This window comes from Erinaceus europaeus, chromosome 4 (genome assembly GCF_950295315.1).
Source record: "Erinaceus europaeus chromosome 4, mEriEur2.1, whole genome shotgun sequence".
NCBI classification, from domain to species: domain Eukaryota; kingdom Metazoa; phylum Chordata; class Mammalia; order Eulipotyphla; family Erinaceidae; genus Erinaceus; species Erinaceus europaeus.
The window spans coordinates 24,968,469-24,995,892 of NC_080165.1; the positions used below are offsets into that span (position 1 = coordinate 24,968,469).

The following is a 27,424-nucleotide window of genomic DNA, read 5'->3' on the forward strand; positions in this document are numbered from 1 at the left end:
AGTCCTGGCCGATCCTCGAGACAGTAGGGTTCTGGCGTCCCTCATGGGCCCCCTGCGGGGCCTGGGGGCGGGGCTTTCAGCCACAGCTCTGGGTGCCGGAGAGGCACCTGCCGGCTGGCGCGCTGGACGGTTGGCGGCCGAGCTCAGAGACCGGGACCCGAGCGGCCAGTTGCCCGGGCGGGGTCACAGGTGACAGTGCTGCCAGGCCCGAGGTCCAGGGCTCCTGGGAGCGGCCTTGTGAAATCTGATTCCCCTTCAAGTCTGTCCTCACCCTGGACCTTTATTCTCATTCCAGCCCAAGGGCAGCCTTCGATCCCACTTGGGGTGGCGAGATCTGAAAGTTTCCAGCTACTGACAGTTTGCAGTGTTATATTTGCTTCCTTGATCTTTTTCTTTCTTTCATACATTTATTTAGTGAGGGCAGAGAGCTGCAGCAGCACTGCGGTTTAAACACGCCTCGGTTGGCTGCAGCGGAGAAAGGCCGAGTTGGACTGAGAGCAAACACCGCCGGCTGGGCTGGGCGGGGCAGGGAAGGGGGGTGGCGGGCGGAGTCCCATCCCCCACCACTGGGCTCCCCAGACTCGGGGGCACCTCCAGGGACTACTTGCCTCGTGCGTCAGCGACAGGCTGAGCGTCACGACACGCCCCCCGCCTTGCCCCACTCCACCCCGCCCCTTCCCCCTCGGCCTCGTAACATCCCTTCCCTCCGCTCGCGAGCCAGATCCCTGCTCCCAGACCCGTGGGACCTGGGAGGGTTCAGAAGACGGAAGAGCTAAAAATATCACCGGGACTTAGCAACAGCCTTCCTATTGGTGGCGGCGCAATAAAAGAGAGGGGAGGGGGAAGGGTGGAGGCCCAGGGAGAGATGGCGCGTTTGCGTAGTGGGGCGCTGCAAGGGGTGATGGTATTTGTAGTTATTGGAGGCAGTCAGGGAATTAGGTGGCTTTGAATTCTTAAATCTGCCACCAGCTGCTGCTGTCTTGTTTTCATGACAAAAACAGAACAAAACGAAAACCTCATCACGTCTCCAAACCTATTTTCCCATCAAACCTACGCATTATGTAAGCTATCATATGTGAAGTCTGACCCAAACAGTTACTATTCTTAAGTGTAATGGTAACCGCCGTTCTGGTCAAATTGCATCCCACATAGCCTGTAATCTGCTTGGCGTGTATTCCCCAATGAAAACCCTTAAAAGGTAGAAATAATGGTGAGCTGAAACGAATTCTAGAATATCCCAGGAACGAAGAACTGAATCTATATAATCAGTAGACACAGGTTGCCTGCCAGCCGTCGCAGGCTAAGGCAGAGCTGGCCGAATCACTGGAACGAAGGAATGGATTTTCTGAGTATTCCTTTCGTTCGAATCTCCTGCAGTTCTAGAAACACATCAGTCTAGAATATCACCTCTAAGACAAAACTGAGACATCCAGCCTGCAAATTAAGCCCTGGATGAAGGGATAGCCTCTATATAGCAAAATCACAGAGCAAAAAGGCAATCAGCCTTCTCCTTTTATCATTTGGTGAGGAAGCATTTTTTTCCCTCTCCCCAAGTATGATTTCATCTTGTCAGATTCTGTGAGCAGAATTCCTACTCAAGCTTTCAGAATCTTCTCTCATTTTTGAATTATGTAGAAAGGCACGCGCCGTATTTTCAAAATGGTGAGCTGCAGAAGAGTGGGGAGGGTGAGGCCCATACCTCTGAGAGTATGCAAGTTAAGCAAGATGTTTTTGCTGCCTTGTCAAACCAGGCTGGTCACAATTAGTTCCAATTAATTCTCAGGAATGAATCACTCCCTGATACATACATGCCAGGGTGTGAAATTTTGTACTTTACTTTGTTATCCAAAAAAAAAGTTTCTCAGTTTGTTTCTACGACTCCACAGCTCCATTTAAGCAGAAGCAGAGACAGCTGTGACTCTGGCGAAAATTGAATGCTGAAGGCAAATGATTTGTTGTTTATTTACCACTGATGTGCAGCAATTCAGGGGACTGTGAACAAACCTGCCTATTGTTAAGGCACTACAACTGCAGAGTTCAAAGAAAGTAGCACTTGGTGGTAGCAGGTGGGATAGAACTGATAAGCAACTGAATAATAGCCAGGGAGGCTTGTGGCATTTTCCATGTTATTTAACTCCTTTTTCTGTTCTTTTTTTCTGCCTCCAGGGTTATCAGTGGGGCTCCCTTTCTGCACTACTATTCCACGGTTCCTGGAAGCCATTTTCTCCATTTTGTTGCCCTTGTTATTGTTACCATTGCTATTGTTTTGGATAGGACAGAGAGAAATCGAGAGAGGAGGGGAAGACAGAGGGATAAAAAGACACCTGCAGACCTGCTTCACCACTTGTGAAGGGACTCCCCTGCCAGTGGGGAGCTGCTGGAACTTGGATCCTCTGGCCGTTCCTTGTGCTTTGCACTGCCTGCGCTCCTCACCTGCATGAGCCATTGATTCACAAGCAATGAAGCAGGTCTGCAGGGGTTTATTTTTCTCTCCCTCACTTCTCTTGATTTCTCTTTGTCCTATCCAATAACAATACAATAATGACGACAACAACAAGATGGATAGAATGGCCACAGGGAGTGGTGGACTCATAGTACAGGCACAGAGCCCCAGTGATAACTCTGGAGAAAAAAAAAATTTAAACTTCCAGACTGTCGTATTTGACCCGGGTTCAAGTCTGGCTCCCACTGCACTGAGGAAACTGGTGCTGTGGTTTCTTTCTTTTTTACCAGATTAGAAGAGCACTGAGCAGCTCTTGTTTATGGTGGTGCAGGGGACTGAACCTGGGACTTCAAAGCCTCAGGCAGGACAGTCTGTTTGCATAACCATTATGCTATCTACCCTCCGCCCAGTGCTGTGGTTTCTTTCACTTTTTTTTTTTTAATACTTGTTTATTCCCTTTTGTTGCCCTTGTTGTTTTATTGTTGTAGTTATTGATACTGTCATTGTTGGATAGGACAGAGAGAAATGGAGAGAAGAGGGGAAGACAGAGAGGGGGAGAGAAAGATAAGACACCTGCAGACCTGCTTCACTGCCTGTGAAGTGACTCCCCTGCAGGTGGGGATCTGGGGGCTTGAACTGGGATCCTTATGCCGGTCATGGGCTTAACCTGCTGTGCTACCACACGACTCCCCTTTCACTCTATCTGAAAAAGTCAGCCCGTAGTGAAGACTCATAGAAAACAAATAAAACCTGCTTCCAGACCACTTACTTCATCTTAGGTGTTAACTCAAAGTATCTTATTTTTTTTCTGCCCTCTGAAAGAAAAACCAAGATTGTGAAATTAGGTGACAGAGTTCAGCAGGGAGTTCACTGGGCTGAGGTTGAATTTGTCCCACAGCTGTGGAATATGCACTCTGAGATCCTACTGAGTATTGACCTTAAGCTCTGGTGCATAACCTTTTCCCTTTTGTTTTGCTGAGTAATGAACTTGGGCTGGCTGTGGAGACACCATGTTAGGCAAAAAGGCTTTCATGCTGCTAGGTCTTAGACTCAACTCCCAGGAGCACTAGAAGTCAGGGTTAAACAGTGCTCTGGCAAACAAAAAATAATAAACATGAATTTGAGCCTAGTATCTGTGTGGTATCACTGAGCCACCTCTTGGTCACTTTTCTGACTTTTCTACAGGGAATGGATAAATACCAAAACATTTTTCCAACAATCATGAAGTTCACTTGTGCTGTTCATGCTGTTCTCACAAGATGCTAGGGATTGAACCCTGGGCCAGAGGTATGGCATGAGCTTTATCTGTAGAGCCATTTCCTGGCATCCTCAATTTAAAAATCATATATATACACGAGAGCACCAAAGCATTGTGACCCATGAAGTCCCATCGGTGCTGTCCGTGGTGCTCCCTTATGCCAGGGGTTATACCTGGGACCTCATACATGGTAAGGCATGGGCTTTGCTGCTAAGTCATCTTCTGAGTTCCCCTTACAGGAGCTTTTTTTTGCCTTCAGGGTTATCGCTGGAGCTCGGTGCCTGCACTGTGAATTCACTGCTCCTGGAGGCTGTTTTTTCCCTTTTGTTGCCCTTGTTATTATTACCTTTGTTGTCATTATTATTGGATAGGACAGAGAGAAATCGAGAGAGGAAAGGAAGACGGGGAGAGAAAGACACCTGCAGTCCTGCTTCTCTGCTTGTCAAGTGATCCCCTGCAGATGGGCTTGAATTAAGATCCTTATGCAGGTCCTTGTGCTTTGGCCATGTGTGCTTAACCTCTGACCAATTTGCCACGGGTGTCCAACAGGTGGCTATTCCCCCCCCCCTTATCAAGATCAAATTAGAGCCAATGGCCTCACGGCCTGGCGAAAGCTTGATGAGGGACCCACTGAATCCCCCATAGCAGGCATTAATCAAAAGACCAGTGAAGACCTCCCCTCCTTTATCGATAGGGTCCAGAAGAGCTTACAAAAAAAATTTCCGGCAGGTGAACTTAGGGACCGCTTTGTCAGATCATTGGTTTGGGACAGCATGAACGCTAACCATAAACTGGCCTGTGCTGGCCTACGCCAGCAGAGTCTTGATCGTTAGATTATTGCCGCCAGAGATGTTGGCTCTTCCTTCCACCAGACTAGGGCCTTGGTGGCCACCCTTAGAGAGACCCATAAAGAAGATATAGCTGTCCTAGTTAATACCCTCCAACAAACTTTAACTAGCAAAGGGCACACTTGCTTTGGTTGCGGCAGAGAGGGCCACTTTAAGCGAGAGTGCCCTAACCAGGCGAGAAACGTGAGTCCCTGTGATCTTTCTTTCCTTCTCCCTATCCTTCACGCTCCAGGAAAGCTCGTAGAGTGGATGCAGAGAAGGAACCTCAGCAGATCAGAACCCTGTCCAGGCTCTGAGAAACTGAGTGTCCTTCCCGTTAAAAAAAAAAAAAAAGGTCCCGGTTCGAGCCCCTGGCTCCTCACCTGCAGGAAGGTCGGCTGCACCAGGTGGTGAAGCAGGTCTGCAGGCATCCATCTTTCTCTCTCCCCCTCTGTCCTCCCCATCTCTCTTTGTCCTATCCAACAACAACGACATCAATAACAACAAGAACTACAACAATAAAAAAACAAGGACAACAAAAGGTGAGGAGCTGGGGGTTCAAACCGGGTTCCTTAAGCCAGTCCTTTCACTTGGTGCCATGTGCGCTTAACCCACTGTGCTACCGCCCAACTCCTGGCATTGAATTCTTTTTGGTAGTAATAACAGAATAGGTACTTAAAGAATTTTACCAATTCTATCTCAAACCAATTCCTGAATGACTAAACTTCTAGAGTTAAACTAAATTGAGACAGTGACTACCAGAAAATACACACCCACTTTATTAATAAAAGAGCAACAGAAAAAGGTTTCCAATTGCTTAGAAGGAAAATAACATGGACCAGCACTACCTGGCAAGGATAAATCACCTACATTTGTTGTTCTGAGACCTTCCTACCACACTGCAGATGTTTGACCAGGACAGTTACCACCCGTTTGAAGCTCTTGCTTTTTCTCAATGTGGGTAGGAACTTCATAGTTAACTCTTCAAACAGAAAACAGAAACTTGATGTTATTCCTGTTTTGGAAGCTTTTGGTATATAGAGAAAACATTAATATGAAAAAACTGTCTTTTTCTGAATTCAAGGGAAACTGTGAAGTAATCATCACTTTTTTTTCTGATATGGTCTGCCGGAGTGCTGTGTCAAGAATCCTTTTTCCATTGCTAGCACGTGTCTGGGTGAGAGGAAAGGGTGGAAAGGTGCCAGTGCTTGACACAGGCGCTGCAGGTGATGCTCCGAGTCCACCGCCTCTCCACTGGCTGCAGGTGTTTTTGAGGCAGATGCAGCAGCTTGATGAGGCAGCCCAACCTTTCCTTTACCTCTTCTTGAAACCATATTTTTTGCGTTCATAAAATAGATCTGTCTTGGAACTCCCCAAGTTGACAATCTTTGGGCAACCATCTCTCTGAAAAACAGAAGGATAAATTGTTAAAAATCTTTGAGCTGAGATCAAGTTAAAAACGGCTTCTGGTTTAATAGTTCAACTTTCCAGTTCATTCATCTGACTAGTTAGTTTGCCTATTTGACCAAACCTATTTGCCTATTTGCTACTCACCCTCCAAGTGTGTCACGGCAGATTAGAGATTATCTTTGAAAGATGGATTTGCATGTAAGCAAATCCTTAGGAGGATCTCCCAGGAGAGATCTAATTAATGAAGGCAGAACTTAAATCAGCACGCTTTATTAACTTTTCTTTTCTGAATCCTATGCATTAGTTTATTTAAAGATCCAGTCTTAAGGCGGGGGTAGATAGAAAAATGGTTATACAGAGACTTCCTTGCCTGAGGCTACAATGTCCCAGGTTCAATGTCCCTGCACCACCATAAGCCAGAGCTGTGCAGTGCTCTAGTAAAAAAACAAAAACAAAAACGTCCCAGGTCCCCACCTGCAGGGGGAAAGCTCCACAAGTGGTGAAGCAGGGCTGCAGGCGTCTCTCTCCCTCCCCTATCTAGAAAACAAACATAGGTAGTGGGGGGTTGGGGCAGACACCCCACAGCACAGTAGCTTCCATCAGTGTGGCAGGGGCTGAGTTCAAACCTGGGTCGCACACAAGGCAAAGCAGCACAGTATCCAAGTGAGCTATCAGTGCCAGCCCAAATCCAATGCTGTATCTACTGAGCCATTTCCTGGACCCTGAACCTGAAATTCCCAAGATAGCCAGTGGAGAGATGGAATGATCTGCATTTAAAGCTCTTTACCACTATCCAAGAAGAAAATACCACAGAGAAACTAAAGACTTTATCTGCCATTTTACCTTTAAATTTATTTCTTTTACTTTCTATGAGCTAGAATATATAGATTCAGGAGAAACAAGCCAGAGCACAACACTAGTACATGCAGCACCAGGGACCTAACCAGGAGCTCCAGGTATGCAAGTCCTGTGCTCCACCTGCTATTTACTCAGCTCTAGTATATGACATTTTCAATAGCACATAGTACAGTATTTGATGTGTCCTCAGTAATTCATTTAGTTTGAAACAGTCTTTGGTGGGTAGTAGGGAGGGAGGCAGCAGCAGGGTTGTGGGGTATGGGAGGGAGTTAAGAGTGTTCCTGTGTCAAGAGATGGTCACTGATGGTCCATGCCTTGATTTGTAGTGACATTCTCCCCTGGCCATTTTGTAAAACTGAGTTGTTTCAAGGAACCCTTGAGTGAAGCTATATTCTGTAAAAAAAATGTTTCAGGAGCTGGGTGGTGGTGCCCCTCTGTAGTGTATATACATGTTATCATGCAAAGGGCCCAGCTTTAAGCCCCTAGCCCCCACCTGTGGGAAGACCTCTTCCCACCTATATCTCTGTCTCAAATAATTAAATGCTCAACAGACACTGAGCCCCAGCAATACTCCCTGATGGCAAATATTGGGCATTAGGAAAAGTCACTGAATAGCCCCATCTTCTCTCGTTTAATCAGAGCACTGCTCAGCTCTGGCTTACAGTGGTGCAGGGGATTAAACCTGGGACTTTGGAGCCTCAGTTCTGTTTGCATTAACCATTATACTATCTACCGCTACCTGCCCCATCTTTCCTATTAAAATTCAGCTTCTTCTCATTGTTATTTTTTTCTTTCTTTTTTTTCCAGGGTTATCGCTGGGGCTAGGCACCTGCTCCTAGAGGCCATTTTCCCCATTTTGTTGCCTTGTTGTTTATCATTGTTGTTGTTATTATTGCTGTCTCTGTGGATAGGGCAGAGAGAAATCGTGAGAGGAGGGGAAGCCAAAGGAGAGAGAAAAAGACAGACACCTACAGACCTGCTTCACTGCTTGTGAAGACCCCCCTGCAGGTGGGAAGCCAGGCTCGAACTGGGATCCTTAAGCCAGTCCTTGCACTTAGCACCATGTGCACTTATCCCTCTGTGCTACCAACCAGCCCCCAAGAAAGAGGGAAAGAGAGACATCTGCAGCCCTATTTCACCACTCGTGAAGCCTTCCCTCTGCAGGTGGGGACCAGGGGCTTGAACCTGGGTCCTTGTGCATTGTGATATGTGCACTTATCCAGGTGCGTCACCAAGTCCTGGCTCTTTTCAATCATTGTACAAAAATCTTTGAAAATTCACAAGCACCAACATTTATTTTTTTAAAGTTAAGATTATGTCCTTTTAAGAAAATATTTAAATCCCTTTATTTTATATGTATTACTGAATAGGGTCAGAGAGAAATTGAGAGGGGAAGGGGAGATACAGAGGAAAGAGACACCTGCAGCCCTGCTTCACCACTTATGAAGTTTTCCCTCTGTAGGTGGGGACCAGGGGCTTGAACCTGGGTCCTTGTGCACTGTAATGGGTGCACTTAACCAGGTGCACCATCACCTGGCCCCAACATTTCTAATTTCTATCCTGAGAAATCTCACCTGTGAAGCCTGGTGTGGTGGGAGCCAGGTTCAGGGTCCAGTACCACCAAATGGCTTCCTAAATGGACAAGTCCATTATGCAGTCTTCTTACAGTCCTAAGAAACACTAAGACAGACCTGGGCAGAGCTACCACGTATTGTCCTGTGACCTTGGGTTAAATCACTTAACATGCTCAAGTCTCTGTTTCACAGCTGATACTCAGCACAGGTAAAAGAAGACAGCATTATTATTCATGTAAAAAACTTTTTTTTTGAGAGTACTTTATGATGTCGTTGTTAGGACAGAGAGAAATGGAGAGAGATGGGGAAGACAGAGGGGGGAGAGAAAGATAGACACCTGCTGACTTGCTTCACTGCCTGTGAAGCAACCCCCCTGTAGGTGGGGAGCCGGGGGCCCAAACCGGACCCTTAGGCCGGTCCTTGCGCTACGTGCCACAAACCCGCTGCATTACTGCCCGACTTCTGCAAAAAACTTTCATACCTGAGGCTCCACAGGTCCCTGCTTTATCCTTGGCATAGTTGTAAGCCAGAGCTGAGCAGTGCTTTGGTAAATAGTGTGTGTATGTGGGGGGCCTGGGTGGTGGCAAACCTGGTTGAGTGTATACATTATAGTGTGCAAAGAGCTGGGTTCAAGCCCTAGGTCCCCACATGCAGAGCAACTTCACAAGTGGTGAAGCAGTGCTGCAGATCTCTCTCTCACTTTTTTTTTTTTCCTCTCTCTCTCTCACTTTTCTGTCTCTATTCAAAATAAACAGGCCAGATGGTGGTACATCTGGTAAAGCGCACATATTACAATGCACAAAGTCTGTTTCAAGCCCTCAATCCCCACCTGCAGAAGGGAAGCGTCACAGCCAGTGAAATAGTACTCCAAGTGTCTTTGCTCCTTCCCAAATAAAAGACAATCAGCACAGTATAGCGCCTAGCACACAGCAGAAGATTCATAAATGTTAGCTATTATGTTTTCTCCTGGTTGACAGAGTTGAGAAAAATAAGGAGTAAAGGAATCAAGGGTTAAGGAGGAACAGTGAAGATGTCATACTATAAACTACATTGTTTGAAGTTATTATCTGATACAGTATTCTTTTTTTTTTTTAAAGATTTTATTTATTTATGAGAAAGGAGGAGAGAGAAAGAACCAGACATCACTCTGGCACATGAGCTGCCAGGGATCAAACTTTTTTTTTTGCCTCCAGGGTTATTGCTGGGGCTCAGTGCCTGCACCACAAATCTGTATGTAGAAGTCTTAAGGTAGTTAATCTATATGATGTTCTGCAGGCCGAGAGGCTGGATCATGTCACTGGTTTCCTTGGTGTCCCCTGGAAACTACTGCTGAGTAAATGTGAGCTAGATACCATCTCAAATATCCTTAGAACATTCTTGTATAATGTGAAGTAAAGGAAGTGATGTCTTGAATAATTCTTAGGAACAGAATGTGGCAGGAGGATCCCAGTGTATCAAGTCACACACCACATGCAGAAGAGTCAGACAGCAATTAACATTTATTAAGCACTCTCTGGTAGCAAGCTTATGCCAGGTAAGAAGTCTAGCTACAAGTGTAAAGTTTAAGAAAATGCTGTCCCTAATGGATTTTTAAAAATATTTTATTTATTTATTCCCTTTAATTGTCCTTGTTTGCTTTATTGTTGAGGTTATTATTGTTGTTATTGATGTTGCTGTTGGATAGGACAGAGAGAAATGGAGAGAGGAGGGGAAGACAGAGAAGGGGAGAGAAGGATAGACACCTGCAGACCTGCTTCACCACCTGTGAAGCGACTCCCTGCAGGTGGGGAGCCGGGGGCTCGAACTGGGATTCTTACACCATTCCTTGAGCCTTGCTTACTTAACCTGCTGCGCTACCGCCCAACTCCCAGATTGTTTTTTCTTTGCCATCAGGGTTATCACTGGGGCTTATGCCTCCACAGTAAATCCACCACTTCTGGTGGCCATTTTTTCCCCTTTTACCTATTTGATAGGACAGATAGTAATTGAGAGGGGAGGAGCGAATTGAGAGGGAATGAGACAAGGAGACGCCTGTAGTACTTACCTTACCACGTGAACAGGTGGAGCGTGGGGGTTCAAACTTGGGTTCTTATATATGGTAACGTGTGCTTAACCAGTGTGCCAATGCCTCCCAATGGACTCTTCAGCTAGCTAAAGATCTGTAAACTTGTTCTTCACTGTTGTTACCTTATTATGGCTTGATTACTTAAAATATGACACACCCACTATGTACCAGAAACTCCATAATGGGGAAATGCTATGGATAACTTGTACAGTCAGTCCCCAAAATGTGAACTATGCTTACATTACACAGCAGACATACTAGGAACTGGAAAAGAAAGGTCCTTTTTCTTTTTTTTTTTATATTTATTTTATTTATTTATTCCCTTTTGTTGCCCTTGTTGTTTTATTGTTGTAGTTATTGTTGTTGTTGTCATTGTTGGATAGGACAGAGAGAAATGGAGAGAGGAGGGGAAGACAGAGAGGAGGAGAGAAAGATAGACACCTGCAGACCTGCTTCACCGCCTGTGAAGCGACTCCCCTGCAGGTGGGGAGCCGGGGTTCAAACCGGGATCCTTATGCCGGTCCTTGTGCTTTGCGCCACCTGCGCTTAACCCGCTGCGCTACAGCCCGACTCCCTAAAGGTCCTTTTTCTAAAGGAATCTGACCTAGCTGGTAAACTAGATTAAGTAGGATATGATGTGAAAAAAGAAATTCGGGTAGTTGGGCGGTAGCGCAGCGAGTTAAGCGCAGGTGGTACAAAGCACAAGGACCGGCGTAAGGATCCCGGTTCAAGCCCCCAGCTCCCCACCTACAGGGGAGTCGCTTCACAGGCGGTGAAGCAGGTCTGCAGGTGTCTTTCTCTTCCCCTCTTCTCTCCATTTTTCTCTCTGTCCTATCCAACAATATCAACAACAATAACTACAACAATAAATAAAAAAAAAAGAAGGGCAACAAAAAGGGAAAAAAAAAAAAAAAGAAATTTGTACCAGAGTTTAAAGTAGGACAACATTCAAATCAATAGATACGATGTGCTTTATAGCTTTATTATCTCTCTATAATAGAAAAGTCAGTGGTGTTGCAGGCTGAGAGGTGGAGTAGTATTAGTGTTAGGCTCCCTAAATTAAATTCCAGCTATTACATATACTCTGGTTCTCTCTCATTAGTAAAATGAAAGTCTTTAAAAATTTATTTTTGGGGAGTCGGGGGGGTAGCTCAGCGGGTTAAGCGCAGGTAGCACGAAGCGCAAGGTCTGGCTAAGGATCCCGGTTTGAGCCCCGGCTCCCCACCTGCAGGGGAGTTGTTTCACAGGTGGTGAAGCAGGTCTGCAGGTGTCTGTCTTTCTCTCCCCCTCTGTCTTCCCCTCCTCTTTCCATTTCTCTCTGTCCTACCCAACAACGATGACATCAATAACAATAACTACAACAAGAAACCAGCAAGGGCAACAAAAAGGAATAAAATAAAAAAAAAAAAATGTTGGAGAAAGAAATTTAGAGCTAAGTGGAGATCAAGAGGGGAAGGGAAAGAGAGGCACCTACAGCACCGCTTGTGAAGTTTGTCCCCTGCAGGTGGGGACCAGATGCTTTAACCCAGGTCCTTGTAAATGGTGATGTGTGCACTCAACTGGATATGGCACCACCCAGTCCCAAAGTAAATAAATCTACTAAAAGGAAAATTAACAGTGTAAGAAAGCCTCATCTGGCCTCCTTACTGGGGCTAGGATAGGATCCAAATGTGGACGGCTGAGATGTCGAGGTAGTTCTTTACAACACAGGCATATTCTATCAAAAGGACTTACATGCTGTAATGGGGTCACAACTAGGTCTAGTCAGACAGGCCAGGCTTGCCACTTATTAAGTGGGTGAGGGACTGGAAAATGGAAATAATAACCCCCCACTTAAGTAATTGTGAAGAATAAGTCACCTAGTCTTTAATTGTGGTAATGTTGAGACGTATTTACAGAAAGAGAAGCCACAACACTGCTCTATTATGTGTGAAGTGTCCTCTTTGCACGGTACTTCCATGTGGTGGCTTGAACCTGGGTCCTTGTGCACAGTGAAGTGTACACTCTACCAGGTGAGCTATCTCCAGGCCCCAAGAGTCGTGCATGTGTATTTTTATTAGTGATTTACAAAACTACAAGTATTGGGTACAATTCCACACCATTTCCAACACCAGAGTTGTGATCCCATCCCCTCCATTGCAAACTGCAGTGATTTCCTCAATATCACAGATCTGGGGTGATTATTAATTATATCTATTGAAGTATACCTATCTATATCCCCCATTTTTTTTTTTTTTTTTAACCAGAGCACTGCTTAGCTCTGGCTTATGGTGGGTTGGGTAAATTGAATCTGGACTTAGGAGCCTCAGGCATGAGAGTCTCTTTGTATAACCATTATGCTATCTACCCCCCACCCCCCTATTTTTTCTATGGTCCTGCCTTTTCTTCAATTTTAAATCACAGTTACACTTACTACTACTTCTGAATGTCTTTCCTTTTTTCCTCTTTTCTCTCTGGGTCCCGATGGAATTGGGTTTCAGAGCTCTCTAGTCATCTTCACCTAACATTTTTTCCACTCTGGGAGTATGGACCAAAAAGAATCTTATTTCCTTTTGTTGCCCTTTTAAAAAAAATTTTGTAGTTATTACTGTTGTAGTTGTTGGATAGGACAGAGAGAAATGGAGCGAGGAGGGGAAGACAGAGAGGGGGAGAGAAAGATAGACACCTGCAGACCTGCTTCACTGCCTGTGAAGTGACTCCCCTGCAGGTGGGGGACCAGATCTTTCTGCCGGTCCTTGTGCTTTGTGCCACCTGCACTTTTAACCCGCTGCACTACCGCCCGACTCCCCAAGAATCATCTTTTTATTATTATCTTTAGCACTATGCTAGATTAAGTAACTCGACTATTTTAAAAAATATTTATTCATTTAATTCCTTTTGTTGCCCTTGTTTTTTTTTATTGTTAGTTATTATTGTTGTTGTTATTGATGTCGCCATTGTTGGATAGCACAGAGAAATGGAGAGAGGAGGGGAAGACAGAAAGGGGGAGAGAAAGACAGACACCTGCAGATCTGCTTCACCACTTGTGAAGTGACTCCCCTGCAGGTGGGGAGCTGAGGGCTCGAACTGGGATCCTTATGCCCATCCTTGTGTTTTGTGCCACGTGCACTTAACCCACTATGCTACCACCCAACTCTTTTTTTTAGACATTTTATTTATTTACTTATTGGATAGAAACAGAAACTGAAAGGGAAGGTGGATAAGAGAGAGACACCTGCAGCACTGTTTCACCCTCATGAAGCTTTCTCCATGGAGGTGAGGACTGGGGGATTGAACATAGGTCCTTTTGTATTGGAGGATATACCACCACCAGGCCCTAACCAGACACTATTAGCATGGACATGCTATATTACTTTCCTTTTACTGTGTTTTAAAATGAAAATAAACTGATTCATGGTCCCATTCCCTCCATCAATCCTCCAAATCTTCTGCATCAAGGAAAGTGGTAAAAACCTTCTCCTGTTATTGATCTCTAAGATCTCTATACTGGCATTTGGCTCAAGGAATAGCTAGTAAATTCTGCACAACTTACTGTAAGAAAAACAAAGTATTCCGGGAGTCGGGCAGTAACACAGTGGGCTAAGCGCACCATGGTGCGAAGCGCAAGGACCTGCATAAGGACCCCAGTTCGAGCCCCTGGCTACCTACCTGCAGGGGATTTGCGCAACAGGTGGTGAAGCAGGTCTGCAGGTGTCTGTCTTTCTCTCCCCCTGTCTTCCCCATCTCTCTCCATATCTCTCTGTCCTATCTAACAATGACAATACCAATAACAACTACAACAAGAAAACAACAAGGGCAACAAAAGGGAATAAATACTTAAAAGAAAAAAAAAAGGAAAGTATTCCTAGCTGCTTAAACCTGAAGTCAATTTGAACTGTTCTAAATTTAAATGTTACCACATTTACTCAAATAATGCTTAATGACAGTAAAGATACTTACTGAATGGTTATTACACACCATATACTACTGTGCTAAGACTTATGAAGTACAGAATGTTATTTAAGCAGAGACATCAAAGGGATAAGAGAGAGGCCTCTCCAAATTGGTGGTGTTGACTAAGATTTGCTTCCCATGCATTTCTGCCCTTGATGCAAAATAACTGCCTTTGACTGGACTACACCCAGTTTAGCTCAAAAAACTTGAAGAAATTACAATGTAGGTGACTAGTTGAACATAGTAATCATCACAGGCCACAGAAGTCTGCTGTGGATCACGAAGTGTTACTAAATAAAAGATCAGATAGAAATCTTAGTATACACTTACATCCTTCTCCTGGATAGTACATTCCTTACAGTAATAGGCATCAGAGACTCCTGGGCCTCCGCAGATCACACAGCGGCCCTGGTAAGAACCATAGTTACACTCATCACATATGCGCACCAATGTGCAAGGCCGCACGTAGGAATCACAGATAACACACTTGCCATCACCTATGGAGAAAAGAGAGTGGAGTTATGTTCACTTGCAATTACCTCCTTATATCCTTTGATATCCCTGCTATCTGGAAACACCAGGCACTCTCATTTTAATTGTCAGAAGGGTTATCACTGGGGCTTGGTGCTGACACTAAGAATCCATTGCTCTTGGTGGGCTTCCCTCCCCCCCTTTTTCCTTTCTATTTATTAGGATACATAAAAACTGAGGCAAGGGGGTGAAGGAGAGAGGGGAGAAATCTGTAGTACTGTTTCACTGTAGGTGAGGCTTCCACACTGCAGATGGGGAGCTAGATCTTTATGCATGGTAACATACGGCCTCAACAAAGGTGCGCCACCACCTGGCTCCTAAGGCATTAAAATATTTATTTATTGCCTCCCAGGTTATCATTGGGGCTCAGTCCTGGCACTGAGTCCACTGTTGCCTGGAGACCTTTTTTTGTCGTTGTTTTATTGGCTAGGACAGAGAGAAATTAAGAAAGGAGGGGAAGATAGATAGACTGGCTGTACTACTTGTGAAGTGACCCCTCTTGGGCGGGGGGCAGTGGGCTCAAACCGAGATCCTTGAGCTTTGTACTGTGTTAAAATCTTTTTTACAACCATTATGCTATCTCCTGGGCATCAAAACTAGTCTCATTTTGGTCTTTAGCACCCTCTACTTAGGCACTGCAAAAGCTGGCTTATTGTACATTTCAAGTTCCATAACACATAGTTAATGTTAATCAATGAATATGTAAATGGCCTAGAACAGTGCCTGATGGGCACTCACCAACAAAAACCTGTACATTTAGAAGGCATCTGACTTTCTTCTTTTGCTTAGTTATTAATTAGAAAGAAAAGAAGAAAGAATGAGAGCTACCATTCTGGCATATGTGTTGCCAGAGACTAAATCTAGAACCTCATACTTGAGGGTCTAAGGCTTTATCCACGGTCTCAGGCTTTCTGGCTAAAATTAGAGATTTTCTTTCTCTTAAAAATTTTTTTTATTGTCTTTATTTGCTTATTGGACAGTAGAGACAGGCAGAAATTGAGAGGGAAGGGGGGACAGAGAGGGAAACAGAGAGACACCTGCAGCCCTGCTTCACCACTTGTGACGCTTTCCTCTTGGAGGTGGGGACCAGAGGCCTGAACCCGGGTCCTTGCACACTGTAACATGTGCACTCAAATCACGTGTGTCACCACCTGGCACCAAGCTAGAGATTTTCTTAACATAGTGTCTGAAATATGGAGTAGGGAGGTAGAGGATGCCTTTGTTTTCGGTCTGACATTGTGCTACACGCTTCCAAGCACATCTCAATGCCCTTTGGAAATGTCTGTCTGCTGGCTCGCAGAAACCGAGCGAGAGGGGTGGGGTACATGGGAATCCGTGTTCGACTCACATTTTTCACACAGTCTTCCGATGGCTGCAAGACCAAAGATAAAAGAACAATCAGAATTATGGTTCAGACAAAGGGGAAGAACATTCTTGAACTTGAGGTTGTGGGAGGAGCAGCACCCAGTGGGGAAAACTTTATCTTATCCGAGTAAATTTCAAGTGCAACCAAATCTATATATTCCTGATGTTACTCCCTGATCCTGGACAACGTGAACGTCTTTAAAACCTATTCTGACCTCCAGCCTCCAGCCCCCGCCCTCTTCATCGCCCGCCACAAACCCGCGCACTCCTGCACTACCACACCACCTACGAAGAGGCGGGAAACGTGGCGGCCAAGGCAAGAGGCTACGGAGGTGATGGAGACCACCAATCTTCTAGCTCCTACTACCCACTCCACCCACTCAGTCGGGGGGCAAGAAACAGTCTCACCTACTCCAGCTTGTTTGCGGCAAAAGATCAAATCTGGATGGTGTTTAGCCATAGCTCCCAAAGTAAGCGACGACCGGAAGTTTGAAGCGCTTCCGTCTGACCTTTAACGTCTCTGTTCCCACCTCCTGCTCGCCGCGATTGGTCCTTTAACCTTCCCTCAGCTTTACAACCTTCGCCCCTACTTCTCTGCTCTCGCGTGATCTAAGCCTTTAAATTCGGTTTTCTTTTTGACTTGGGAACCGGTTCAAAGTAGGTTCACGAGTTTTAAAATATCTCTTTGCCAGAGTCGAGTGGAGGAAAAAGCTGGAGTTTTCACTTTGGCAAGACATTTTTGGTCCCCAGCGTTGACTTCCGCAAAGTTTTTTTACGCAGCTTCAGCTCGTTTCCCACGTCAGTGCCAGACGCACTGGCCCCGCCCCTTAACGTTAGCCCAGCTCGGGCGCTTCTTTATGGGCTCCGCCCTCACGTGACGCAACCCCTGCAGATCCACCCCCGCCCGAAGGCTTTAAATACGCTGTGGAGCACGTCACTTTCACGCGACCTAATCTTTGTCAGTGCACAAAATGGCGCCTTACAGCCTCTTGGTGACCCGGCTGCAGGTGAGCGAACTCAGGGCCCGCAAATTTCACGGGGGCGGGGTGCCTCCTTCTGTGCCTGCGTCTGTGGGCGAGGCGAGGCCAGGTGAGGCGGGCCTGAGCCAACCTTTTGCCTACCTGTTCGGGCCTAGTGACTGTGCCCGCTTCTCCAACGCCCGAGGTCAATGCGTCCCCGGCTCAGACATCTTCCCCACCCGAGGGAAGGATGAGCCCTTATAGAGGCCGAATAAAGAGTGGAGACAGGTCATTATCCTTTTCGAGCACCTCGTTCCTCTTAGGTTCTTTTTGTTTGTTTTTGTTTTCTCCAGTCCCTCAAGGTGAGGGCAAGGTGACTGGGGGGCGCGCTCGTTGTTGAGTCCGCTAGGCCCAGAGCCTAAATAACTCGCTTATCATCTCTTAGCAACAGCAGAGACATGGTAGCAGGTGCACCTACGGTTGCCATACCTGAAGTTTGGCAAAAAAAAAAAAAAGTAATTCCCTATTCCATCGTTTGAGGGGCCTGTGGGACATTACCAGGAGTGGGAGTTCTGAGTACAGATGTAGTAGACAATAACAGCAGTGACTCAACTTTGCTAGTTTCAAGACTTTTAATTCCTTACTTGATCAACATTTGATTAATAATTATCTAGTGGGGTAATTCTCGATAGTGAGATGAAACTTCCAGAAAGTAGGTGAAAGTTCTACTCTCTCAGGTACGATGGCGTTAGCATCTGTCCTACTAGCTATCTCTTGTTCTTATCATATAAGTTTTTGAGCCAGAGTGTGATCTTAGAACTGATATTTGTATCTGAGGGGACCAGAATGGACTACATTGAGCTCGCATTTAACTGCTTTTGAAACTCTTGATGGGAAGGTAGAGACTCAGCAGTTTGACCTTGACATTCCTGTCATGAATCATGTAGAAAATTGGCTGTGACAGCCATATGATTTTTTGCTTCTAGTTTGACATCCTGAAGAAGGTGTTGATCTTGAAGGTTCAGAGACAGGCATGCATCTAGCTAATAAAAGTTTAAGCAAGCCTTTGTGTAGATAATTATGACAACCTTTTTTTAAATCTTTTTTTTTTTAACTTTGTGAACTTGCTTTGAATCAAGTAACACAACTTTGTAAAATTTTAAAAGTTGTTCTGTACTCAGAAAGTTGTTCTGTACTCTTACTAGAAGGTTTTTTAAAAATTAATTTTTTGCGGTCTGGGAGGTGGTACAATGGATAAAGCACTGGATTCTCAACCATGAAGTCCTGAGTTCAATCCCCAGCAGCACATGTACCAGTGTGATATTTGGTTCTTTCTCTCTCTGCCTATCTTTCTCATGAATAAATAAATACATTTAAAAAATTTATTTTTTTCATATTTATTATCCCTTTTTGTTGCCCTAGTTGTTTATTATTGTTGTTGTAGTTATTATTGTTATTGATGTCATCGTTATTGGATAGGATAGAGAGAAATGGAAAGAGGAAGGGAAAGCAAGAGAGAGGGAGAGAAAGATAGACACACCTGCAGACCTGTTTCACCGTTTGTGAAGCGACCCTCCTGCAGGTGGGGAGCTGGGGGCTCAAACTGGGATCTTTCCAACAGTCCTTACGGTTTGCACCACGTGAGCTTAACCCGCTGAGCTACCGCCCAACTCCCAGGTATTTTTTTTTTTTTAAGTCACGTTACTTAAATTTCAGTGACATGGCTTAACAAAACCATCTATCTTAAAATACTCTCATGGGGAGTCGGGCAGTAGCGCAGCGGGTTAAGCACAGGTGGTGCAAACTGCAAGGACCCGTAAGGATCCTGGTTTGAGCCCCCGGCTCCCCACCTGCAGGAGGGTCGCTTCACAAGTGGTGAAGCAAGTCTGCCAGTGTATATCTTTCTCTCCCCCTCTGTCTTCCCCTCCTCTCTCTATTTCTCTCTGTCCTATCCAACAAAAACGACGTCAATAACAACAACAATAACTACAACAACGATAAGACAACAAGGGCAACAAAAGGAAAATAAATATTAAAAAAGAAAAAAATACTCTGATCTTTCAATTCTGGGCAAAGATAAGTGATTTTGCTTTAATGATCTTTAGATCTTTTGACTAAGTTAACGTGAAAGTAAAGTTTCTTCTTGATCTTTATTTTTATTTTATTTTTTATATTTATTTTATTTATTCCCTTTTGTTGCCCTTTTTTTTTATTGTTGTAGTTATTGTTGTCATCGTTGTTAGATAGGACAGAGAGAAATGGAGAGAGGAGGGGAAGACAGAGAGGGGGAGAGAAAGATTGACACCTGCAGACCTGCTTCACCGCTTGTGAATTGACTGCCCTGCAGGTGGGAAGCCAGGGCTCCAACCAGGATCCTTATGCTGGTCTTTGCACTTTGCGCCACGTGGGTTTAACCCGCTGCACTACAGTCTGACTCCCACTTTTTGATCTTTCTGTCTTACTGTATCTGATAGGACAAATGGTTACAGATATGTTCAGTTTTGAAGAGATGGATAATAACAGTATTTCTAAAGTTTTAACTATATATTGTTTTTAAAAATTAACAAGTGAAAAAAAGAGATAGAATGAAAAGCACTGTTCTGTCATTCAAAGAATTTGTCTTTGCTCTATGTGGTTTGGGAATTGAATCCATAACCTCGTTATGTGCAGTGACCCCCTAGCTCAGTATTTTTAAATTCAAAGAAGGATCTTAGTTTGAAAACTGCTTATTCAACTACTATTTCTAGGCCATAGTTCATGTTTTTTTCTCTTCTTTAAAAAATTTGTTTATATTTATTTTCCCTCTTGTTGCTCTTTTTTATTGTTGCTGTAGTTATTGTTGTTACTGTGATGTCATCGTAGTTAGAACAGAGAGAAATGGAGAGAGGAGGGGAAGACAGAGAGGGGGAGAGAAAGACACTTGTAGACCTGCTTCACCACCTGTGAGGCAACTCCCCTGCAGGTAGGGAGCAGGGGGCTCCAACCACAATCGTTACTTTGGTCCTTGGGCTTCGTGCCTCGTGCACTTAACCTGCTGCGCTACTGCCCGACTCCCCATAGTTCATGTTTTACCTTGACTAAGTTACCTCTAGATTCTGTTTCCTTATCTGCCTGCTGAAGATGATCTTCACTGATGAACACTGGTTTTCACTACAATTATTATGAAATGATGGGAAAATTGCATGTATATGCTTATAATCATCATGTAGTTTATTCTCTTTTTCAGATGAACAATCCAAGACCTTGACAGCCTGAGTGACTTTCAGTAGCAAAGTCAGGCTTAAAATTGAGATTTTCTTGAGCTGGGGAGATATCAGACACAACAGACTTTCATGCCTGAGAGAGGTCCCAGGTTCAATACCTGGAACCACTGTAAGCCAGAGCTGAGCAGTGCTCTGGTATAAACAGATGAATAAATAAAATTGAGATTTTCTTGTTTGTTCTTTCGACTCAGATGAATAAATAGCATTATATCACAGTGTTTCCCAGTAGTGAAGCTGCGTTATGTAATAACTAGCTAACAGTATTCTTTAAGAACCTTATGATACTACCCTAGTTCTTATGTCTGCAGAATCCTGTCTATACATTCAGTTTATCTCTACCTCATTCATAGCGTACTTACCAAACATCCACGGGTTCCTCTGGATACAATAATAAAGCAGAGCCTCCATTATAGTCTAATGCATTCTGCTGCAGAGGACCTTGGAGATTGTTTCAGCCAAAATATTTTTCTTCTACCTTAGATAAATTGGGTGAAGGAAGATAATGATTGATAGAAATTACCATTACCGGAGCTCCAGTGGTGCAATTACTATTGCCACTAAGAGTAGTTAGTATTTACCTTACTATGTATGACTCATGTACGTAGTCCCCTTGATAAAAGACAGGTTTGTTTAGCCCAGTCTAACAGGTGGAGAAGCAGAGAGGAAACTAATGTGGAAGAGCGTTTATTCTGGCATTACACTGCCTGGATTTGAATGCTGACCCTAATACCAGCTCTGACTTTAGGCAAGTTACTTTGCCTTTCTGTGCCTCTTTCTTTGCTTATAAAATATGGGAAAAAATACTACGGCTGACTTACATAATAATATAACTGCATCGATAACAACAGTAATATTACAACAATAAAACAAGGGAATTAATAAATATTTTTAAAAATTATGAATGTTTCTTATTATGAATGATACTTAGGAATAAGACCTTTCTGGCCTTGAGAATAGGAACAGACTTTTTCCTCAGACTTTCCCAAATGGACTTGTAGAAACTCTCTTTAATTTTTGGCATCTTGGAAGTCAATAGGAATGCTTTCCTTGTAAAACTCAGACTGGAGGGGGTCGGGTGGTGGCGCAGTGGGTTAAGCGCATGTGGCGCAAAGCGCAGGGACCGGCAACGATCCCGGTTCGAGCCCCCGGCTCCCCACCTGCAGGGGAGTCACTTCACAGGCGGTGAAGCAGGTCTGCAGGTATCTATCTTTCTCTCCCCTTCTCTGTCTTCCCCTCCTCTCTCCATTTCTCTCTATCCTATCCAACAACGAATTGCGTCAACAAGGGCAATAATAATAACCACAACGAAGCTACAACAAGGGCAACAAAAGGGGGAAAAAATGGCCTCCAGGAGCGGTGGATTCATGGTGCAGGCACCGAGCCCAGCAATAACCCTGGAGGAGGAAAAAAGAAAATAAATAAATAAATAAACTCAGACTGGAGGAAAAAAGTAAATTTTGTAGCCAGGTATGGGATTTTACCTTTGTGCAAATTTGGACAAAACAGTATACACTTCAGAGGCTCAGTTTCCTCATCTGTAAATTGGGTATGATGACATTTGCATCACAAACCAGTATGAGCATTAAATGGAATTGTATGTATGAACTACTTAGGACAAATCTGGTGCAAGGGTATAGGCACTGGGTGAATCTTTTAAGATTTTATTTATTTATTTATTAATGAGAAAGATAGAAAGAGCCAGACATCACTCTGGTACATGTGCTGCCAGGGATTGAACTCAGGACCTCATGCTTGAGAGTCTAGTGCCTTAGCCACTGCGCCACCTCCTGGACCACTCTCTTTCCAGCTTTTATCTTCAGTTTGTACATTTTAAAAAGATAGCTCTGAGAGACCAGGTGGTGGTGCGCCTGGTTGAGTGCATATGTTACAGTGCTCAAGGACCCGGGTTCGAGCCCCTGGTCCACCTCTGCAGGGGGAAAGCTTTGTAAGTTGGTGAAGCAGTGCTGCAGGGGTCTCTCTCCCTCTCTATTTCCCCTCCCATCTCAGTTTATTTTTTATTTTTGATAGAGATGGAGAGAAATTGAGAGAGGAGTGGGAAGTTGAGAGACAGAGAGAGACACCTGCAGTCCTGCTTCACTACTCATGAAGCTTTCCCCCTGCAGGTGGGGACCAGGGCTTGAACCTGGGTCCTTGTGCACTGTAATGCATGCGCTTAGTCAGGTGTGCCACTACCCAGCCCCCGTCTCAATTTCTGGCTGTGTCTATCCAATAGATAAAGATAATAAAAAATAAATTAAAAAAATTCTATTAAAAAAGATATCTCTATGGAAACTGCTTGTTCATTCCCTAATTATACCCTAACTATCCCTTAACATTTGGTATGTAGTAGTTATTTGGGGAAAATAAATTCTCTAGCTTTTTGTTCTTTCTTTTTTTAGTTAGTGATTTAATAATGACTAACAAGATTGTCAGATAACAGGGGTACAATTCCATACAGTTCCCACCATGAGAGTTCTGTGTCCTATTCCCTCCATTGGAAACTCCCCTGTTCTTTATCCTTCTGGGAGTTTGGACCAAAATTCTTTATGGAGTGCAGAAGGTAGAAGATCTGTCTTCTGTAATTGCTTCTCCTGGGCATGGATGTTGGCAGGTCGATTCATACCCCCAACCTGTTTTTTTCTTTTTCTTCTTTCTTTCTTTCTTTTTTTTTTGCCTCCAGGGTTTTCACTGGGGCTCAGTGCCAGCACCGCAAATTCACTTATCCTAGAGGCCATTTTTTCCATTTTGTTGCCCTTGTTTATCATTGTTGTTGCCATTGCTGTTGCTGGATAGGACAGAGAGAAATGGAGAGAGGAGGGCAAGACAGAGAGGAGGAGAGAAAGACAGACACCTGCAGACCTGCTTCACTGCCTATGAAGCAACTCCCCTGCAGGTGGGGAGCTAGAGGCTGACCCCCAATCTATTTCTATCTTTCCCTAGTGGGTAGGGCTCTGGGGAGGTGAAGTTCTGGGATACATTGGTAAGGTCATCTGCCCAGGGAAGTCAGGATGGCATCATAGTAGCGTCTGCAACTTGGTGGCTGAAAGGCAGTAAGATATAAAGCAGGACAACATGTTTAATAAATAGGAACCCAAAGGTAGGAATAGAGCAGATGAAATTAGGAGGCTTCATGTTCGAAGGAGTTATGAAGTCTATTTTAGACTTCATGTTATGTTTCACAGTAATTTTTGCATGAGTCCAACAGTTAGCATGCAGGTGGACTAAAAATATTGTCTGAAAAGATGGTGTCAAAGTTGAGAATAGGACTAGAAAGATGGATTAGAGCAGAAAGTTTTCTTTATTTCTAAGTTGAAGTGCATCATTGGGAATATGAGCTCTAGAATTAGATTTGCAGCATTTTCAGTATCAAATATCCAAATCCAGGTTCTTGGAAAAATTTAAGCCCAGTGAGAGTGTTTCTACCTTTATCCCTGTAGAGATGAAGACATTTTCTAAACAATAATTTTTTAAAAAGATTTTATTTATTAATGATAAAGTAGGAGGAGAGAGAGAGAGAAAGAAGCAGACATAACTCTGGTACATGTACTGCCAGAGATTGAACTCAGGACCTCATGCTTGAGAGACCAACACTTTATCCACTGCACCACCTCCTAGACCATGAAGACATTTTCTAATTGGGAACTTTATTATCTGTGACCAATTGTGAGAGGTACCAAAGAGGTCTTAGGAGTAACTCTTAAGAGTTGTTATTCTCTCTCTTTAGTGCTGCATGGCTAGACTCCACTTTTTTGCAGGCCATTTGTGTTATTGTTATTGTTCACTGAGAGATGCAGGACTTAAGACAAGGGCTCTCCCTGCCTGTGAAAGAGGTTATATGCTGGTGAGGAAGAATTTGCTTAGCCAAAATACACTGGGCTTAAATAAGTCTCTCTCTCTCTCTCTCCAAACTGGACCATCCTGGAATTTAGAGAGGTGGCACGTTTAGTCTGCCCACGCCATCATGAGCAATGGCATTAGAGATGGTAGGTCTTCCTTTACAATACTGCTTTATTTGTCCTTCACAATAGCTCTGAGACCTGGAACTCATTTAGTAGCCTGCTTTCGTGATGATGAAGCTGAGACCAACCCTGTTAAGTTGCAACCCTGTTCTGTTTGCAACTAGCGTACAGAAAAGTCAGATTTTGAATGCAGATTAATTTGACTGTAAAACCCAGACTTTTAAACCAAACTTTTTGTCCACAGTGCTTCCTGGGGTGGTGGTGGGGGGGTTAGAGACTAGAAACTTCATCTTTGTAGACTGCTAGTTATAGAGGCCACAGTTCAGTTGGTTCCCTGCCCAGTGTGCATGTTTGTCTCTTGGGGATGTGGTTGCCTCCTGCCCCAAATACCAGAAAGCTGGGGGGGAGGGGGCGTAGAGGTGTGGGTCTCACAGCAGCAGTTTTATTCCTTGGCTGAGCTGTCAGTCAGCCTCACAGGCAGCCTATTGAGCTTGCAGACCATGTCCTTGCGATGTGTGTTGCAGAGCTGCTGCCCGGAGGTGTGCGCAGAACTCAGGATTTGTACCATGTGTTATGGTACTTAACACATGGAAGCATGACTCTCTGGCTACTCACTGGCCACTTGAATTTATTTTTCATCTGTCTGAGTCTTTCTCTTCTATAAGCAAGGGACAGGTGATTTGTAACAATCTTACTTGGTGGTTGGAGGGTTGTCATTGTGATCTTCTCTGGTAGTTTATTCTGTCCTCTCTCCCCTCTACTCTACCTGTCTTTTTTGTGCCTGCAGGGTTATTACTGGGGCTGGCACCGAATCCACTGCTCCTGGAGGCCATTTTTTCCACTTTGTTGCCCTTGTTGTTGTTGCCATTTCTGTTGTTGGATAGGATAGAGAGAAATTGAGAGAGATGGGTAGACAGGCAGAGAAAAATAGGTATCTGCAAACCTGCTTCACCCCTTGTGAATTGACCCCCTGTAGGTGGGGAACTGGGGGGTTTGAACCAGGATCCTTATGCTGGTCCTTGCACTTCGCGCCACGTGCACTTAACCCGCTGTGCTACTGCCCGGCCCCGTCCTCTGTCCTCTTAACTAACGCTGATGGGGCCCACTTTGGGTATGTTCCTTCTTTCAGCGTTTGCTGTGCCAGTAAAGTGGAGTCATCCAAGCCTCCTTTAGTCCTGGTGAGCCCTGGAGAGTTATGTGCCATCTTGCAAGAGAGCTGGTACCAAGGAGCCACAAAAAGCACTCTGGTTGAATATTTGGGACTGCGAGTCCCCAGGGAGAATTAAGTCCATCTGGCTGCTGGAAAGCACAGGTTGGAAGACAACTGTGTGTAGGACATGAACTCGACAGATTCCCATCTGTAGCCTTGGGTGGGCCACTTCCTGTCTCTGGGCTGCTGCATTTTTACAGTAGTCAAGGAGTCTGAGTATATTGTACAGCAGGTTTTTACAAGAGTAGTGGAAGCAGTATGTTACTAACTGCTATTTACTCCAAAACAGATCTGTGGGCATCTGATTCCTGGTCATCCTCAAGGATGACTCCCACACAAATGTACAATTATGCAGTAGTTTTGTAGCAGAGGAAGTGCAGTAAGGGTGGAAGAGAGGAGAAAACACAATTATGGGTTTCAACCATTTAAAGGGCTGGTACGTGGAAGAGTGACTAAGCTCATCTGGCCTGGTTCCAGAGGACACAGCTAGGTTGTCAGAGTGCTCTTCTTTCAGTTTCCTTGCAGACTTTGAAAGTGTTACTCTCCTCAAAAAAAAAAAAAAAAAAGTTATTCCATTTATAGATGAGAAAGCAATGTCTGAAACAATTCTGCCATTTAACAATCTGAAGTAGCCTGTATATTGTGGAAAACAGTGTTAGTGGTACTTAAAAAGTGTATCTTTTTTTTTTCCCTAAGAGAGTTATTGCTGGGGTTTGGTGCCTGCACAGGACCACTTTTCCTGGTGGACTATTTTCTTTCTTTCTTTCTTTTAATCAGAGCATTACTCGGCTCTGGTTTATGGTGGTGCAGGGGATTGAACCTGGAACTTTGGAGCCTCAGGCATGAGAGTGTTTGCATAACCATTATGCTGTCTACGCCTGCCCTTCTATTTCTATTTTTATTTCAGTGAGAGGCAGAGAGAAATAGGGAGGGAGAGGCAGAAGGAGAAACATCAGTAGAAAAAACTCTTGGAAGCTTCCCTCACTGCAGGTGGGGAGTGGGGATAGGGTGGGGGGACTTGAATCTGGGTGCTTGCACATAGTAATAGTGCTGTGTGCTATACTTGGTGAGTTGCTTCCTGGCTCCTAAATTTTTTCCCCCCATTTTATTGGATAGGACAGAGAGACATTCAGAGGGGAAGACGGAGAGGGGGACAGAAAGAGAGACACCTGCAGACCTGCTTCACTGCTTGTGAGGCGGCGACCCCCCCCCCCCCCACACACACACACACAGGTGGGAAGCCAGTGGCTCAAACTGAGATTCTTGCACTTTGTACTATGTGTGCTTAACCCAGTGCACCACCACCTAACTACCCCCCTTTTTTATTCTTTATGCTTATTTATTTATTGAATAAAGACAGAGAAGCTGATATGGGGAGGAGGAGAAAAGAGGAAGAGAGACAGGCAGATACATGCCGCATTGCTTCACCACTTGTTTAGCTTCCACCCTGAAGGTGGGGGCCAGAGGCTTGAACCCAGGCTTTTAGGCACTATAACGTGTGCACCACTGCCAGGCCACTATATTTTTAAAATTAAGGACAAGGTTGATTGTGCCATGGTAGTATGTACCAGACTTTCATATCTGAGACTCCAGGTGCCAAAATCGGACCCATTACCATATGCTAGAGCTGAGCTGTGCTATCTGGCTTCACTCTTATTAAAAACAAATATTTTAAGGCTGGGGAGACAGCATAATGGTTATATAAAATTACATTAATGCCTGAAGTTCTGAGTTCCCAGGTTCAATCACTAGTACTACCATAAACCAGA

General features: G+C 44.5%; 2 protein-coding genes across 4 annotated transcripts in view; one reads left to right on the forward strand and one right to left on the reverse strand.

Annotated features, from left to right (window-relative positions):
• Positions 1 to 5,284: 5,284 nt before the first annotated feature.
• On the reverse strand, positions 5,285 to 17,093 carry PHF5A (PHD finger protein 5A). Of its 3 annotated transcripts, XM_060189041.1 has the most exons (5): positions 16,673 to 17,093; positions 16,248 to 16,271; positions 14,699 to 14,865; positions 8,371 to 8,428; positions 5,285 to 5,932 (listed from the first exon to the last, which is right to left on the reverse strand). In XM_060189041.1, the coding sequence occupies exons 1-5, from the start codon at positions 16,722 to 16,724 to the stop codon at positions 5,874 to 5,876; spliced, it is 360 nt and encodes a 119-aa protein (XP_060045024.1). In that variant the 5' UTR covers positions 16,725 to 17,093; the 3' UTR covers positions 5,285 to 5,873. The 3 variants fall into 3 exon arrangements, with proteins under 3 accessions (XP_060045024.1, XP_060045025.1, XP_007523482.1); XM_060189042.1 differs by lacking the exon at positions 16,248 to 16,271; XM_007523420.3 differs by lacking the exon at positions 8,371 to 8,428 and having other exon boundaries at positions 16,673 to 17,074.
• Positions 17,094 to 17,147: 54 nt separating this feature from the next.
• Positions 17,148 to 27,424, forward strand: part of ACO2 (aconitase 2) — a 55,055-nt gene continuing 44,778 nt past the window's right edge. Inside the window, exon 1 of the mRNA XM_007523457.3 lies at positions 17,148 to 17,271. Within this exon, the coding sequence (XP_007523519.1) occupies positions 17,236 to 17,271 (36 nt within the window). The 5' untranslated portion in view covers positions 17,148 to 17,235. The remainder of the gene's footprint in view (positions 17,272 to 27,424) is intronic.